This window comes from Bacillus rossius, chromosome 5 (assembly GCF_032445375.1).
Source record: "Bacillus rossius redtenbacheri isolate Brsri chromosome 5, Brsri_v3, whole genome shotgun sequence".
NCBI lineage: Eukaryota > Metazoa > Arthropoda > Insecta > Phasmatodea > Bacillidae > Bacillus > Bacillus rossius.
In genome coordinates this window covers 75521668-75538666 of record NC_086333.1, presented here as the reverse complement: position 1 = coordinate 75538666, position 16999 = coordinate 75521668, and the positions used below count along the sequence as shown (strand labels likewise).

Below are 16999 nucleotides of genomic sequence, written 5' to 3'. Positions count from 1 at the left end.
GTTGAAACCGGCAATTAACTAGTGATTAGGTCAATACAGCATATAATTTTGCTGCGCACTTATCACTCACTGACATTCAGGGCTTGAGTTATAAGTTGTATCTTTGCTTAATTCTTCAAACTTGGCATGCGCATAACCCCCTGTACCAGCCAGTTATTAAATATTTTTTTTTTTTTTTTTTTTTTACGAAAACTCTACGTTTGTCGCATCTTCTGCAAATATTTCCACGGTCACGTCGCAGTTCTAGATAATCTTATCTTCGAAACACCTGCTCGGAAAACATAGATTTGACAATGTTGGTATTTTATTTGTCTGTTTTCAAGGCCAATGAGAATATTCAGCTCCAAAAGTTTCGCTGTGGGTTGAGCCAATGGGTCTGTGTTCCAAAGACGATGGACGACATGTACCTAACTAATTAATGACTGGTCGGATACTCCCTGCGGTCTTCTCTGGAGCCTGGATGTTGTCGGTGGTCGATTATTCTGGGGCGTCGTGCCGGAACGGAAAATCCGCATCGATCGTGAGAGAGATACCCCGAAAGCGAACGAAGTCCGTGCCGAATCGAGGGAGAAGATTTATGGGACCTTCTTTTTCATCTTAAAAAAAAAAAAGTCACGTGTCATTCCTACCTCGACATGCTGACCTTGTGGCTTCTCCGTCAATTAGGAGGAGATTCAAACGACCTCATCTTCCAACTAGATGGTGCACCGCCTCACTTCCGCTTCCACAGGCAGCGCGCATGTACGGCCTGTGTCATCGCTCATGATTCGCGAGCGCCGAGTTGACGGAGATCGATACAACAATCGATACATCGATAGATTCCCTGCTCGTGACGTAACAATCGACTTCGAAACTTCCAGATTGCAGAATAACGTGGAGAAACAACGTGTAACTGGTAGTACCACTGCCATCGTTCAGATTCTTACCCTGCGAGAAAGGCTAATCAGCAAAAAGCATCAAGAAGTCGTGAAACCGGCTTCAGGCCAAAGACTGCTGAATGGTGTAGCTTTCTGGGTAGGCTGTACTTTTGGACTTCAGCCGCCATTGGTCTGTTTCGTGGATTCCCATCGCGCCGAACGGGAAATGAAATTAATAAAATAATTTAACAAAACTGATGTTACTTTATTTTTTTTTGACGTGAATTCGATGAAATTCTTACTTGACGCTCGGGCGGCCACACCAGAGAAATTGTAACACCATAAAATTACAATTACTTTGCAGAGGCTATAATACAAAAACTAAGCTCTCGCTGACTTCACTCGCCAGCAACACTCATTACGTCATTACTGCAGATTTTAACAGGTGAGTCATTTAAAATAAAATCACCCTAGTTTTTTTAGTTATCATTTCATGAATATTTTGTGAACAGTGAAGATCACGAGACATATATTTATCAAAAAAAAAAAATGCGATACGAGATTTGATTTTCAAGCCACAATTTTTTTTAAATTTTTGATACTTTTTATAAAAACCAACATTTTTAAGTAACTAAAAAGTTGTACATTCCAAAACATTTGGTTGATTTCAGTACTAATCCCCCCCCCCCCCTTCCCAGTATTTTAATATGTGTAAAATCATTTTGAAAAAATAAAAACGTCCAATAAATTTGTTAACATAAGTTTTGAAAACTATATGGGAAGAATATTAAAGTGTATTTTTAGGTTTAAATGTAAATAGCAATTTGTTGGTAGAGCTAACTAGACCGTATAGGCACCAATAAATAGGTTGTACAATGGTGTCCATAAATTCTCGCTAGCAGATGTAGATTTTAATCCATATAATGAAACGAATCCGATTAAAGCGAAAAAAGACTTGAAAAAAAAAATAAACCCCGGCTTTGGACTTGATTTTCGACAAGGAATTTTATTAAAATACTGCCCCTCTTGTTAAACTTCATTAAACAGTAAATACTTTATAGTTTCCCTTTGGTTTTGCGAACTTTGGTTCGTGCCATCCGCCACAGATGGCAGCACCGTGGTTACACATTTCCGTTCCATGCGACTTCCGATCCAATCACGAAATTACTCCCATAAAATACCGGATACAGAGAGCTAATATGTTATATATGAAAAAAAAATCCAATCTTAAAGAAGATTATTGGTTGAAAGAAGTTTCAAGTGACCTTTACGTTTTTATGATTTCTTTTTTTTATGTTTTCAAATCATTATCTGTGCTCGTACTGTACGTCGTGGTTTGATCGAGCGGGAATTGTGTAACCACGTCATTGTCTGCCATTTCGTGCAATCTAATCTTCCCCTGTCAGTGAAATATCTCGTTTAACCTTGAAGCTGAGAAGTAGTTCATTTGTATTCCCTGTAAACTTAGTCCAATCGACAGAATAAATCTTACGGCCATCGTCTGAAGATACGTGAGTACAACAAACAAAACACTGTAGTTGTTAGCATTTAATTAATACGTAATATTAATCGCATTTAATGATCTGTCTCACATATAAAGTTAGTTACTGCTATAAATTTTTTTTATGTGTATTATCTTAGCTCACGGTAAACGGCATTTGGTAAGAGTAATTTCGTTAATGTGACAAGAATAAATAAAACGGAAATGTGTAACAGACGGTGCTGCTATATAAGGCGTATGGCGCGAACTAAAGTTCACAATGCCAAAAGGGAAACTTTATAGTATTAACAGTTCGATGAATTTTAACAAGATGAACAATATTTTATTAAAATTCCTTCTCACAAACTACTGTTAATTTTTTTAAATAAATAATGCTATTTATTTTATGTTTTACATTTTTTTTGGCACAATGTACTCTTCTCCACTATGAAAGTAGGTTGAATTCCAAAAAAAAAAAAAGACACCTCTTCCCCTTCAATCACTCCGCCAATTTCGCTTCGGGCCCACTGCCCCTTTACTGGCACGTAATGTAAACTAATTGTTCTCCAAGAGAGCTGCTTCGCTTGGCTCCTCGACAGCTGAACTACAGCAAGCGACCTTGTTACATTCAGTTCTAACTCACCGTAATAACGCAGTGAGCCATTGCGAACGGAAGCCTGAGATGTACATCAAGTTCTGTCCCTGCACCAAACACGCCCGAATATTCACCTTTGGCCAACATCGGGTTTATTTATATATATATTTATATTTCCCTGTTTATTTTAATGTAGCTATACTAACCTAACTAACCGTCCATAGTGTTTTAAAGTGTTCTAATGTAGCTAACCTAACCGAACACTTTTTAATATTTGAATTCATTTTTTCCTGCGCAAAAATAAAACAAATCCCGAGGTTGGCCGAAGGTGAATATTCGGGCGTGTTCGGGCAGGGACAGAACTTGACGTGCATCTTAGGCTTCTCCATTGCGAACACCGCTGAGTGCTGAACGTCGCGTCGTTTCGCAGCGAGTGGCAGACATGACTCCCAGTTGGCTGCTCGCTCTGGCGGCGCTGTGCTTCCCTGCTGCGGCGCTGCTCGAGTTCTCCCGGCCAGCGGCGAAGACGGGAACACCAGGTGAGTCGTCGACCCCCCAAACCCAGGCGACAAGGTCACTGGGTCATGCTGAGTGGTGCTCGTTCGTGTGGAGCTCGTCAAAAGTGCTGAACCCATGATTAGGGGCATGCATTTTTCTGCGAAATAATCTGATCCCCAGTTAGACTGAAACAAGGTAGGTATGCCATTGTTCCCTTGTGATTGGCTGCCGTCTGCAAGAGAAGCCATCGCCCCTGTCTCTGGTCGGGCCGTCCAGGACGAGTTCGCTTCCGCACTGGATGGCTGTGATTGGTGCGCCGACAGTAGACACGCGCGCGCCTGTAATAAACCCAGCCAATCACCACGAAACATAGCTAATGCTACAAAGTTTTTAACACGCAGCTGGTCTGGAAATCTTTCCGCGAAAATTGCATGGCCCTATACCTATGATAGTTCCCTCATTCGAGGAGCATGATAAATGCAATGAACTACGTAAACCCAATCCATTTTCCTCTGAGCCATGTGTAAAAACCACCATATATCATCGTTCAGAAAACAACACCGCCTGGTGTTTTTAACGAACGTAATTTTTTTTATTCCAACGCATTATGTTGCCAGGAACGTAACTAGACTAGTTTCCACCCGGGGCAAAAAAAACTCATCTTGGCATCCCCCCTTCCCTTTTTTTTTCTTCAAACAAACTAAACCAAGATCTTTTGCGACAACACGTTATATCGACACCTCATTTTAATTCCATTAGTCCAAATATATTTGATTGAACTTAAGGCCCTTCGCACGCACCAGTACGAACTACTCAGCCCGAACTGACAGTTTTAACTGAATTGAAGCCTTCCCCACACACGATCAGAATTATGGTTGCTGTGGGGTGTTTCGTTCCATCACAGAATATGGAAGGAACTTTGGATGTTGCAATTACAGTTGCACTATAAGTCAAAAAAAGGGGCGCGAAAACCAAAGAGTACAAACAAATATGTCTGCCACGGCACTCGGCTGATGTACGGATGGACCGATCGTTCGGACTGACAGTTTGCAGACGCTCTTCCCACGCACGGTCCTCGAGTCCACAGTCCGATATGATGGGGAAGCCATCAGTTAGTCAGTCCATCAGCTTCGACTTGCACACACACACGGCAGTTCCATTCCAACTGATAAGTCCGAACTGACAGTTTGGACTGATCGTGTGTGTGTGTGAGTGGGTTGGGGGGGGGGGGGGGGCTTTATATGGTCAATAAATACATTTATTTGCAGTCATTTTCATTTTTAATACATCCCAAGTTGGGTAGTACGCGTAAAAACACTAGTTTTTAAATATTTGACATTTTCATTTTTAATACATCGCAAGTTGGATAGTAGGCTACGCGAAAAAAATATTTGACAATATACATTAATGTATCTTTCAACACAAATAATTAAGTTCATCTGCTCTCCGGCATTTTTTTTTATATAATCTAACAAACATCCCCCAAAATTTGGCGCCCGGGGGATAAGTCCCGGCTGCCCCCCTCTAGTCACGTCCCTGCCCGCGGGGGCCATGTCCGGGGCACGACGCTGCTGTCCGCAGGCGCCCAGAGGACCGCGATGGACGACAACGTGCGCGCGCTGCTGGAGAAGGTGCGCCTCGCCATGAACGAGTCCAACCCCACACTGGGGCTGCCGGCGCTGGACCCCCTGCGCCTCTCAGACGTCAGCCTGGACATCAACAAGGGCGTCACCCGGTGAGTCTGCAGTCCGCCGCCCCGCGACCTTCACGTCTCGTGGTCCGAGGCAGCGGTTCCCAAAAGGTGTTGCGCGCACCCCTGGGGTCCCGTGAGCCAGAATTGTGGTTCGAGGGAAGCCTTCTTTTCGCAGACGAGACTGAAAAACGCCCGATCGTGCATCTTCGGTTTTTTTTTTTTTTTGTTCATTGTAACTAAATATGACGGTGTTGATAAAAGGATACTAATGGTCAATTAGGTTAGGTTAGCTACATTAAAAAATACTTTAAAACATTGTGGACGGTTGATTTTGGTTAGGATAGCTACATTAAATATACGGAGAGAAAAAAGCATGAACTTCGGGGAACTTCGGGTTTTGGCTCTCTCGTCTGTGGAAAGAAGGCTTCCCGTGGTCCGATGCAGCGGTCCCCAAAAGGTGTTCCGCGGACCCCTGAGTCACAGGGGTTCCGTGAGCCAGAACAAAGGTCACGTGAAGCAGGCACTGTTACCGTCCAATAACTTTCTTTGGAAGAGTTGGGGTTCCGCCAAAAGAAAAGTCGATCACAGAACCGAAAAAAAAAAATTGGGAACCGCCGGTGCAAAGTGCTTCCCTAGACTTGGTATACGTATTTTAAGTTGAAGCTGAACAACCTTATTATTATAAAATAGCTAATGCCTGGCACTCATTGCAATGCCTCAATCTTTTTTTTTTTAATTTGTTAGAATTAGGTGCACATGTACAAAGCACCTCTCTATAACTCTCTCTCTCTCTCTTTCATTCCTTATTACTCTGTTTACTTTTTATGTATATCGCTATATATTTATATTTAATATATATATACATCCCTCTATATCTTTCCTCTATATACCTATATATGCGTGTCACTCTATAGCAATGAAAATATTTAAAATCTAGGTTTTTTTTTTTTCTATCTGTATTTTTATCTCTCGTTTTAACCGCCACAGGTGTAACATGGTTAGAAACCCGGAAATTTCGCGGATTCATTTAGTCGCAAGCTAGAATGCAAACCTTCACACTCTCGCACTGTGTTTATGATTGGCCAGCAGTTGTTTGGACACGCCCGTCTACGACCGTGAGCCAATGATGCCCAGCTAGGAAAGAAGTAAGCGAATCAGGTAGTGCCAAATAACAAGGATAAAAATGTTCTCGCTAAGAAATCAACCAATGGGAAAGTAAACATGGGTCGAGCACACATATAACTTTGAATTCTATCCTGAGGCCAGAAGAATCCGCGAAATTTCCGGGTATCTAAACATGGTTATATAAAACACACGAATATTATAATGCAACGTTATGTCAAATTTTCAAAGTAATCTATGAATAATTTTTGGAGATTTAAGATTTTGAACGAATGAACATTTACATTTTTATTTATATAAACTAGCCGAGTGCCCCATTAGATAATTTTTTTAAGACGCTTGTTTTCCGGGTTTAAAACCAGCATAATTGTAAATTAATGAACCAAACATTATTTTAAGAAATATTTCGTCTTAAAATAGAATTTAAAACCATCAACTAGTAATTTCCTCTAATACAGCAGGTTTATGGGCATTGGGATAGCCCCCAGAGAAAGAAAAAAACGGAGCATTCCCTGGGCGATTTTGAAAAAGTAAGACATTAGTCAGGGGGAAACACTAATCGGTTCTTTAAATGATTCACGAAATGGGGAATTTCGATTTAATACCATTTCTGGGGCATATGCCATTGCAGTTCTGCACTGTCTGTTTTATGTCTGATGAAGTGAACAGATGCCTGTTCCCAAAACGTCGCAATTGCTTTGTCATAGGAAACCTACTGTGTTCGTCGGTGTTGGGTTGTCCATAATATCTGTTCATCTTCATCGTCGTGTTCGTATGTTTGCTGCGTTGTCCAGGATTTGTTGTCTGCCCGCATTTACTGTTATTGTTGAAACTGTCTCGGTGTTGTTAGCCCACTGTGTCCGTCATGACTGAATTGCTTCCACTGAATTCTTGTGCTGTCTCGTTGTGTTGTCCATAATAGATTATTAGGTACATCGTTGGGTTTGTCTGTTTGACATCAGCTGATTTAGGCTAGTTCTCTGTGCGTTTATGTTTTCATGTTTGACATAAATACGTCTTTAAAATTGCTTCCATAGTGGGAGGAAATTCAAAAAACGAATGATGATAAAATCGAGGGATACTTACAGTTTGGTGTTGCAGCTACATATCTATCATCTCCATCCAAAATTTAATTACACCACTGGATAGCTAAAGGATCAAAGAATTCGTTACGCTAAGTGAAGACTGGGACGCATCGCGCGCGGTGGAGGGGGAAGCGCCGCCATTTTGAGGTCATTTTGGCTACGTTGTTGAGATTTCCATTTAGTATCACTTTTGACTCGTAGAAGCTACGACGTTCGTTTGAGTTTCAATCGTCAGCTCTCGTCAAAATCTATCGATTGCACGTATAAAACATTAGTGTAAAATTGTTACAGTGAATATATATGTATATCTGTTACGTACAACACACGGCCGTGTCCATGACACAGCCACACCCCATTATATTTTTTTTTATTTCTTAGTTTGCGTTCTTGAATTTTTTTCCCCAAGACAAACAGTGCAGTACTGCAGTGGCGCATGTTCAAGGAATTGTGTTGGATCGTTGGTGATCGTGGCGGGCGCCGTGTGGTGTGGGGAAGCCTTCTTTTCACAGACGAGAGAGCCAAACGCCCGATCGTGCATCTTCGGTTTTTTTTTTTTGTTCATTGTAAATAAATATGGCGGTGTTGATAAAAGGAAAGACCATAAACAAGGCAACGGTATTTATTTGTACGCCGCCATATTTTTCGTTTGCCGTGTGTCCGTGAATGTTTATTTTGGACAACTCATGATAACTAATGGTCAATTAGGTTAAGTTAGCTACATTATAAATACTTTAAAACATTGTGGACGGTTTATTTGGTTAGGATAGCTACATTAAAGATACCTACTGTGAAATTATGTAAACGGTTTCCTAACGCCGGATAGCTACATATTAAAAGGTTATTTGCTAAGCAAGCATAAAATGATTTTACAGTATTTTTAACGTAGCTATACTTACCTAATATAACCAACCATCCACAATGTTTTAAAGTACTTATAATTTAGCTAACCTATCCTGATCGACCGCAAAATTTAATGCCACACAATGAGATAGAACGGCGTATGACGTATGAGTAAGCTACATCCCAAATAAATACACCTGTTGGTGTACGGGGGGGGGGGGGGGGGAAGCGAGCATGAACTTCGGGGAACTTCGGGTGTGGTCAGTAGCGGATCCAGAGGGGGGGGGGCTAAGGGGGCTCAAGCCCCCTCCAAAAGCATCTGGGTCCACTATTGTTTTAGTGTTTGCCTTGATAAAGCCTAGCCTCAGCTGGGTCAAGCCCCTCCCAAACCAAAATCCTGGATCCGCCACTGGGTGCGGCTGTCTCGTCATGTGGGTGTGCCGCCAGGCTGTGCGGGCTGCTGCCGTCCGTGGAGGTGCGCGGCATCTCGGGCTTCCAGCTGGACGCGCTGAGCGTGAAGCTGGTGCTGCTGCGCGCGGACTTCGGCCTGCACGTGCCGGAGGTGCGCGCCTCGGGCCGCTACAACGTCACCGGCGCCATCAGCGGCCTGCTGCCCGTCTACGGCAGCGGGCCCTTCAGGTGGGCAACCGGCACTCGCCGGGACACTTCGCTCCGGCGGCCGCCGACTCCACGGCGCGCGGCACGTTACAAAGCATTGATTCATTTCATGGTCCTATATCGTAGCACCGGCAGAATTCGCCTGGATAATGACAGAACACTAGATATTCTTGTACTTGAAACTATTTTTTAACGTATTTAGACAAGGGCGTCGCCAGGGGGGGGGGGGGTTTATGGGGCAGTTGCCCCCCCTCCCCTTAGAGCCCTAGAGATTAAAAAAAAATGTAGCCAAATGCAAAAAAAAAATACATACTTTTCCCACAACTGCCCCCCCCCCCCCCCCCCCCCCCCTTGGCCATCGGCTGGCGACGCTCTTGTATTTGGAACATAAATAAACATGGCTGCCGCCGCAGCCAAGCACTCGGCAACGTTAACGGAAGAGCCCAGCACTGCCGAGCTGGTCCGTGCGGGTCCGTCTCTGTCTGTGTGCCGTCGTAGAGACTCCGTTCCGTGAGATCCATCTCCCGTATTCCGTGTTCGTTGTATAATGGGTTTAGGCTTGTTTATAAACTACGTAAGGGACGTAGAATAATGACGTTTTTTTTTAAGTACTCGTCTCTAAACCATTACAAAAACAAAACGCAATCATTGTTCAACTTTCAACTTCCTGCGTTTCGGCTCGCGTTTCCGCATTCCGTATTTGAAGCGGAGTGTTTCGAAAAGTTTTGAAGACGCACACGTTATGTGCATAGAAAGCCATGATGTTGTTTTAAGTATGTAAATGTCGCTTTCGATTGTTAAACTGTCGCACAGTGAAAGAAAATAAAACTTTCAAATCAAATTATTTACAATTTCATACTTTTTTTTAATGATAACCATGTAATTAACAAAATCGTTTTACGCGGACATAAATAACAGCGACAGTTTATAAATCGCGATAACTAAATTGACTGCGGAAGTCCAGGACGGTGTAAACCAGTGCATCCCAGAAACGGAGGTTAAGCTAGTACACGATGAACTGCCCGCATACATCCGCGCCTGGCTTACCCTGCCATTCCCCTCCTTCCCCGCTCCATGCGTACCCTGCCCGACAACACTCACCAAACAAATCAGGTCATCAACCTGCAACAGGTTGTGTGTTCTCCTACGGCAACAGCGGGTATATTGCATGCCTTTCTGTTGTTCTTTAAATTATAGTATGTATGTATGTATATATATATATATTTTTTTTTTGAAAATACAATCACTACAATACAAAAAAAGACTTATTTTTTCTGTCCCTCTTTTTTTTTGTACTGGTTTTTTCACACATCAAACTCTCCTGCACCTAAAAACTGGCGCTCTGAGCAAATGCCCCGTTTGCCCATATGTCAATTGGCGCCTGCAGATACACGGACTGTATCCGAATACATGTGGATGTGTCCATAGCACACGCATCCCTACACCCATTAGCGAATGCAGTCAAACTGTAAATGACGCATTTATAAGGGATATATAGTATCCAAAAAATTTTACTGCTAGCACCACCTGTTTTCAGTTGGTCGTACTAATGTTCACACAGCCATTTTGAGTTGTGCTATCTACGAATATTCAGGAAAACGTAAATAAAAACTAACAATTAAAATAAATAAATAGCGTGGATGTTATAAATGTTAGGAATCGAAATAAAAATAAAGAGCACTAAATACCCCTATTAGTTTAAATTCGCCTTTCAATAATTTTTATCAACGTCTTTATTTGTCTCTATTTGAATTATCACTTACGCTTATGACGTTTCGAACTAATCTTATGCCGAAAATCTGAAGAAATATTATGTGCAAACCAAATAATATTCCGAAGCTAATGTATGTAGGGACGCATCAGTGAATGCGAGTGTCGCATCCCTAGAAATCTCGATTTTAGTGGACACATGTAGGAATGCACCGGCATCCCTTATGAGGATTCTGTAGCATCGCAAAGATGGGCCACTTCCACTACGATGCACTTCCAGTGGATGCCTTAGCTAAGGGAGTTAGCCGGTAGTAGGCTACGGTAGTTGAAATCTGAAGTCGTTATATACAAATATTCCAGAATAACAATGAAGCAGAGGTTGTAATGGAAACGTTTGTTTCAGTGTGCAACTGACGGGTCTGAATGTCACCAACTGCTACCTGAAATTGGGATCCAATGACGGGGACCTCTTCTTAAAGAATTTTACGTTCGACTACTCGATAGGCTCTGTCAAGGTAAGTAGATTTGAAATGAGCAGTGAAATAAATACCTTCATTTCCCTCGCGTAAGGGCACGGTTACACGGAACGGCGAACTACTTCAGGTAAACATGTTTACAAACTTCGGAAGTCTACAGTTATACGTCAGTTGGTATAAAGTGTGTTCGACTCAAAAAACCGACTCTCTTCTGTCATCGAATAGAATGTGTTGCAGGTCCTGTTTATTTGTGCACCTCTGTTAGAGAATTACCGTTAGCATCAATATTTTAAAGCAAACAAAAAATAATTTTTTGTAGTAGTCGTTAAAATACTACACGAACTTGTGCCAGGAACATTCTTAATCTTGAATTTTTCGCAAAGGTCTGTTTACACTCTCAACTCTCAACAGCCAGAAGAGATGTTTCTCAACTACTATGCCAGCCTGTTAGGTTGAATGAGGAATGGCCTGGAACTAAACATGTGTCAGAGTACGGTGTAACCGCACCCGACGATAAAGGTCACTTCAACAAATCTCGACATTGTGGAGTTCATCTTGTGAAATAGATAACTATAAACCGTGTTGGGATTCTCCAGTTATATTTTCTTCGTTATCAATAATCTAATAATGCTAAGAGTATAGACGCCATAAAGCAACTAAACTTTGTTGCCTAAAAAGTTCGTTAACTACGTCCCTCAATCAGGCCAATCATTGCAGTCCGTTTTATGTCACATAGTTCCACAACTTAACTAAATGCAGTAACATTTTTTTTTTAATTTAAAGATAAAATAACATAGACTTGCACGCGAAACATTTAAAAAAAACGGAATGAGTTTCACAATTTCTTGCCAGTAGTCTAATAATTGTTCATGAATACAAAGATGTAGCAATTATGTGTGTGTGTGTGTGTGTGTATATGTGTGTATATATATATATATATATATACACACATATACATATATATATATATATATATATATATATATATATATATATATATATATATAATTTTAATTTGCCCAATATTAATAAAAATAAATCTTTTAGTAAATATTTCATCTACATGAAAATAAAGTGTTGTATTCATAATTTTTGGATGGGTGCCTTACAGCCTCCAGTTTATAATAGTTTTTCCTGTAGTGCTACAAACAATATCTTGGCAAGTGGTCTTCCAAGAGGGAAGCCTTCTTTTCACAGACGAGAGAGCCAAAACCCGAAGTTCATGTATTTTTTTTTTCTCGTATCTTTAATGTAGCTATCCTAACCAAATTAACCGTCCACAATGTTTTAAATTATTTATAATGTAGCTAACGTAACCTAATTGACCATTAGTATCCTTTCATCAACACCGCCATATTTATTTACAATGAACAAAAAAAAACCGAAGATGCACGATCAGGGGTTTGTCTCTCATCTATGAAAAGAGGTTTGTTTGACTCGAGGTCTCTTGTGCTCCTCGGGAGTTGAAAGAGTTGGGAGCAAGTTGACCTGAGGGCAAAAAGAGTCGGTAACTTTTAATACACGAAGAAAACGCTATTTGTTGTAAAACAATTATGGCGGAAAATATAGCAGACATCGTGAGAAATTTGTTTGGAAATGAAGATTCATCTGAAGATGAAGCTGCTATTGATTTACCATAATATTGGACTACAAATTATGAGAGAGCTTGATGAAGGTAAAAAATATAAATATTGCTTTTTGACTTTAAACCGCCTGTGGTATGCATAAGCTAACCTGTACTAGGAAACGATTGCGAATCTTGTGATTGTTAAATAAAGGACGCCAAATAAGTTATATTGAAATGTATTTCCGCTTCAATGTCGTCATCTATTAAAATATTCCCATCACCAAATGTAGCTTGATAACATATTGACTCCGTCGTCAAAGTCGCGCCAAAACAACCAGCAGACGACTTGCCCTCGCAACTCTTCCTCGAGAGGAGCAGCATCGAGAGCAACTTGCCCCCGCGAGTAGAACGACCATCCGCCAAACTGCTTCTGGAAAAGGGCGCCCCGAGAGTTGACAGGTCAAAAAGAGACAGGGCCGGTGCAAGGTAAATTGGCGCCCTAGGCGATAAAATTAATGCGCCCCCCCCCCCCTCCCCCCGGCCCGGACACCCCAAAAAAAATTTTTACTTGCCTCAAAATACATAACGTAAGCCTAAGATTTTGTCAACAATCAAATGTAAGCAGACTTGTTTTATTTTTTTTTTACTTTTTTACTTATTACAAATCATAAACAGGTCACCGTGGACTTAAAATAATTACTTATATCAATATAAACATCCCAAACTGTTACAAAAATCCATTTTCATATAGTTTCAATAATCGTTAAACATATTATATGAGCTGTTATGTGTCATGCTGCGCCGCCCCCAGCTACTTGGCGCCCTGGGCGGTTGCCCAGTTCGCCTGTATGGACGCGCCGGCCCTGCCTCGAGTCAAACAAACTTAAGGTTTGCCCTTAAGGCTTCCCCACGGGAGCTGTTGACGACCTCGCCCTCCGCAGCTGCAGCTGGACGATCTGCTGGGCGGGGACTCGCTCGGCGCCGCCGTCAACCAGATGCTCAACGACGTGTTGCCGCAGCTGCTCGCCGACTACAAGCCCGACATCGTCGCCTTCGCCGCCTCCACCGTCACGACGTACGCCGACAAGTTCCTCAGCGGCAAGAGCGTGTCCGACCTGCTCGCCATCATCAACGGCTCGTGACGCGTCGGCCTTCCACCAGGGAGGAGGGGGGAGGTCCAGCTTCCAAATACTTATTTGTAGAGACCCGGAAAATTCGCGGGTTCATTTCGTGTTATGCTAAAATTCAAATAATCATACCTTAGCGCTGCTTCTACCACTGGTTCACTGTTAATCTGGAGGACTGAGGACCAATTAGACACCCTCACTCATAGAAGTGTCGAATCACAGGCCACCCGGTCGAGAGACGACTCACGAGTCAGCAGCCAATGAGCAGTTGGCATTTGCCCGAGTGTGTAGAGGATATTGGAGTCTATCCTGGAGGTCATTGAACCCGCGAATTTTCCGGGTCTCTACTTATTTGACACACATGTTTACGCCCTTACAGGTCAAAAATCCCATGCCTTTGCTAACAAAATGCCTATTGCCCGTTTCATAACGACACGTAAACGGAGACAAATCTCACGAACAGAGTTTCTTCAATAACAACGCAGGCGGAGACGAACCCATATGGATTAGCTCGGCAATGCTGAGCGCTTCCATTTACGACCAATAGAAGCAGAGTATTTGGCAGCGACGTAGCCATGATTATGTTCAAAATATGTTAAAAAATTGTTTCAAGTACAACAATATATAGTGTTCTTTTACTACTTTGTTATTTATTTTTATTATATAGGATGTAAATTCTGCCCGTGCTATAGTTTTTAAGCATATTTTTTTTTTCTTCATTAAATTAATATTTGTTAACCTTGAAATGAAATATCATTGGTTGCAATTTGTTGCGTTTCCGTGCATTGTGGAAGCAGGCGATAGTGAAATGTTCGGGCAGATTTGTCTCAGTTTAGTGCCATTGTGGAACGGGCCTTATAAGTTATTGCCGTACGCACAGATCACCTGTAGAGTTATGGCCATGATAAAATTTAGAATTAAGATTGTTATTATTAAGGAGTTTTTTAAAAATTGTACATTAGGTAATGGAAGTGGACCCAACAAAATTATGTTCCCTCCCAGCCTCACTCACTCTTCTGAGCTTAATGGGTTTAGCCGATTTCGAATCAAAAAAAAATGCAGGATGTTCGCAAATTGCAAAGCATACATTTAAGTGGTGGAAGAGAAAGACAAAAGAAGCAATTTACGTTAAAGATCATACGCCCGAAACAGCAACCCTGCAAAGTTACATATATGCGAATAGTAGTGGGCAGTTTTGAATTACGTGCGCAAGTAACAGTACACTGGCTGAAAGGACACAACTCAGTTTAATGCAGATGTAAAAAAGTCTTCATATTGGCACACAGTTGTTGCTCCTGTTGCAATTCCTCTCCCCCCCTACCCCCCCCCCCCCTCTATTCCATGTGCACATTGCACATCGGCCAATGTCACGGCACTGTGATTGCACAATCTCTAAGCCACAGGAAAGGTGCCTAATTGAGTGCGGAATTCAAATTTGTATGCTTCTGTTCACGCCTGTAATTTTGCAGGGTTGCTTTTCTGGTGTACTTTGACAAAACCTTATAATTTTGCCATTTCCTGCCACCTATTAAATTTATGCCCCACAATTTGCGAACTTCCTGTATTATGAGAATGTGAAAAATGTGATCGTAGAAGTACAATTGTGTGCATTACCCAGCTGTGGATACACAGGAAATGAACTCATAGTGAGAAAAAATTGCACAAATAGTCGAGATGGTGAGAGGTATTTTATTCAGTGCGTTCAGGACCAACATGGAAGCGGAGACGGATCACGTAAACCGAGACATATCTCACAGAATAGAGTATCTACAATGGCATGCATGCGGGCAAGGACCTGTACAGATTAGTTCAAACATGCCCAGCTCTTCCGTTTATGTTACTCTATGCGACCAACAGAAGCTGAGCATATATTTGGCAGCAGTTGCTTTTGGTTTACATAGGTTAAAGTATATTTCAATTACAAGAACATTTAGTATTATATGTGGAATATCTTTATTACAAATGTAAATCTTAATTGTGTTATGTACTAATTTTTCATATTTTTTTTTAAATAAAATTAATATTTTGTAGCCATTAAATTCTATCTCAATGGTTATCATTTGATAGGTTTCCGTGCATTGTGGAAGATGAAACATAAATATCTTGCGGGTCCGGATTCATTTTAGTTTTTACGTTTTCACTTCATTGTGGAACGGGCCTTAATGGTAGCACCAATGCTGTACAATGGTATTTAAAACAAATTAAAATAAGCTGCTCTATTTTTTAAGTGACATAAAAATGGTGTGTGTCAAATAGATGTTTTATGAAAAATTGTACAAAAATTGTCTACAAATGCTGTGAGATAAAAACCACAAGTTTTTTTTTTTTTTTGAGCCATGAATAAGTAACCCTAACAATAAACGTGTAAAGGGTTTTAAATCACCATTTAATTACATGTATATGTTTGTGTTGGATCCATTTCATAATGTGTATTTTTGTGTGTAAGCAGGACATCTACGAAATGAAATACCTGGTTATTCAATTGCTTGAATTTTTCAGAACCATTTTAACAAAAAAAATTATTAGCTTTTTTTTATATTGCTGTCAATGTTTATGTACAATAAACAAGATTAAACAAAATACAAAATAGTATAGATCTAATATTGGAATGTACATATATATGTTTGTGTTAGAAAACCATAATGTTTTTAGACATAATTGTCACATTATTTAAGTGGACATTCTCCAACTATATAATGTAAATTATTTGAATAAAAAATGCATAACTACATTTAGGGATATGAGTTGCTAACCTTAAAACCATTAGTTTTTAGTGTCTACAGATATTAAGATGGAAATTAAAAAAACATTGCTCTTTAATGATTTTCATATTCAATTTGTATAAAAATGTTTACATAGTGGAAAACATTTGTAAAACTATGTTGATAATTTTTAGAAATCATAATGATTAAGACAAAGGCATGCATGTTGCTTTCCCAATACACCCCAAACTACATGTACAGTCTAATTAAAAAGCAAAATTTAATTTGTCCAACAATATATATTAAGAGCCCAAAATTATTATGAAACTAAAAAAAAAAAATGGGTGTGTGTAAGATGTATGCCAATTAGAAGTTGTACTTACTTGGCATAGTAAAAAACTAACTTTAATTTTGCATGCAAATAATTAATATAAATAAAATATTAAAAGGACTTGAATGACATTATAAATACAGTTGATTAAGTGTAAAAACGTTCAAATTAAATTTTTTTAATAAATACTCAGTATTCAAAATTTATATAAACACATATATGATATTAATTAAATAAAAAATAATCGAGATAAATTATAATTAATAATGGAATCAATACATATGCTAAATGTTAATTC

At 40.4% G+C, this 16999-nt stretch overlaps 1 protein-coding gene across 1 annotated transcript; it reads left to right on the top strand.

The window, feature by feature from the left end:
- Positions 1 to 2313: 2313 nt before the first annotated feature.
- LOC134532027 (uncharacterized) lies at positions 2314 to 16705 on the top strand. Its single transcript, XM_063368154.1, has 6 exons — positions 2314 to 2368; positions 3363 to 3471; positions 5012 to 5165; positions 8618 to 8809; positions 10902 to 11013; positions 13483 to 16705. The coding sequence occupies exons 2-6, from the start codon at positions 3375 to 3377 to the stop codon at positions 13681 to 13683; spliced, it is 756 nt and encodes a 251-aa protein (XP_063224224.1). The 5' UTR covers positions 2314 to 2368; positions 3363 to 3374; the 3' UTR covers positions 13684 to 16705.
- Positions 16706 to 16999: the final 294 nt, after the last annotated feature.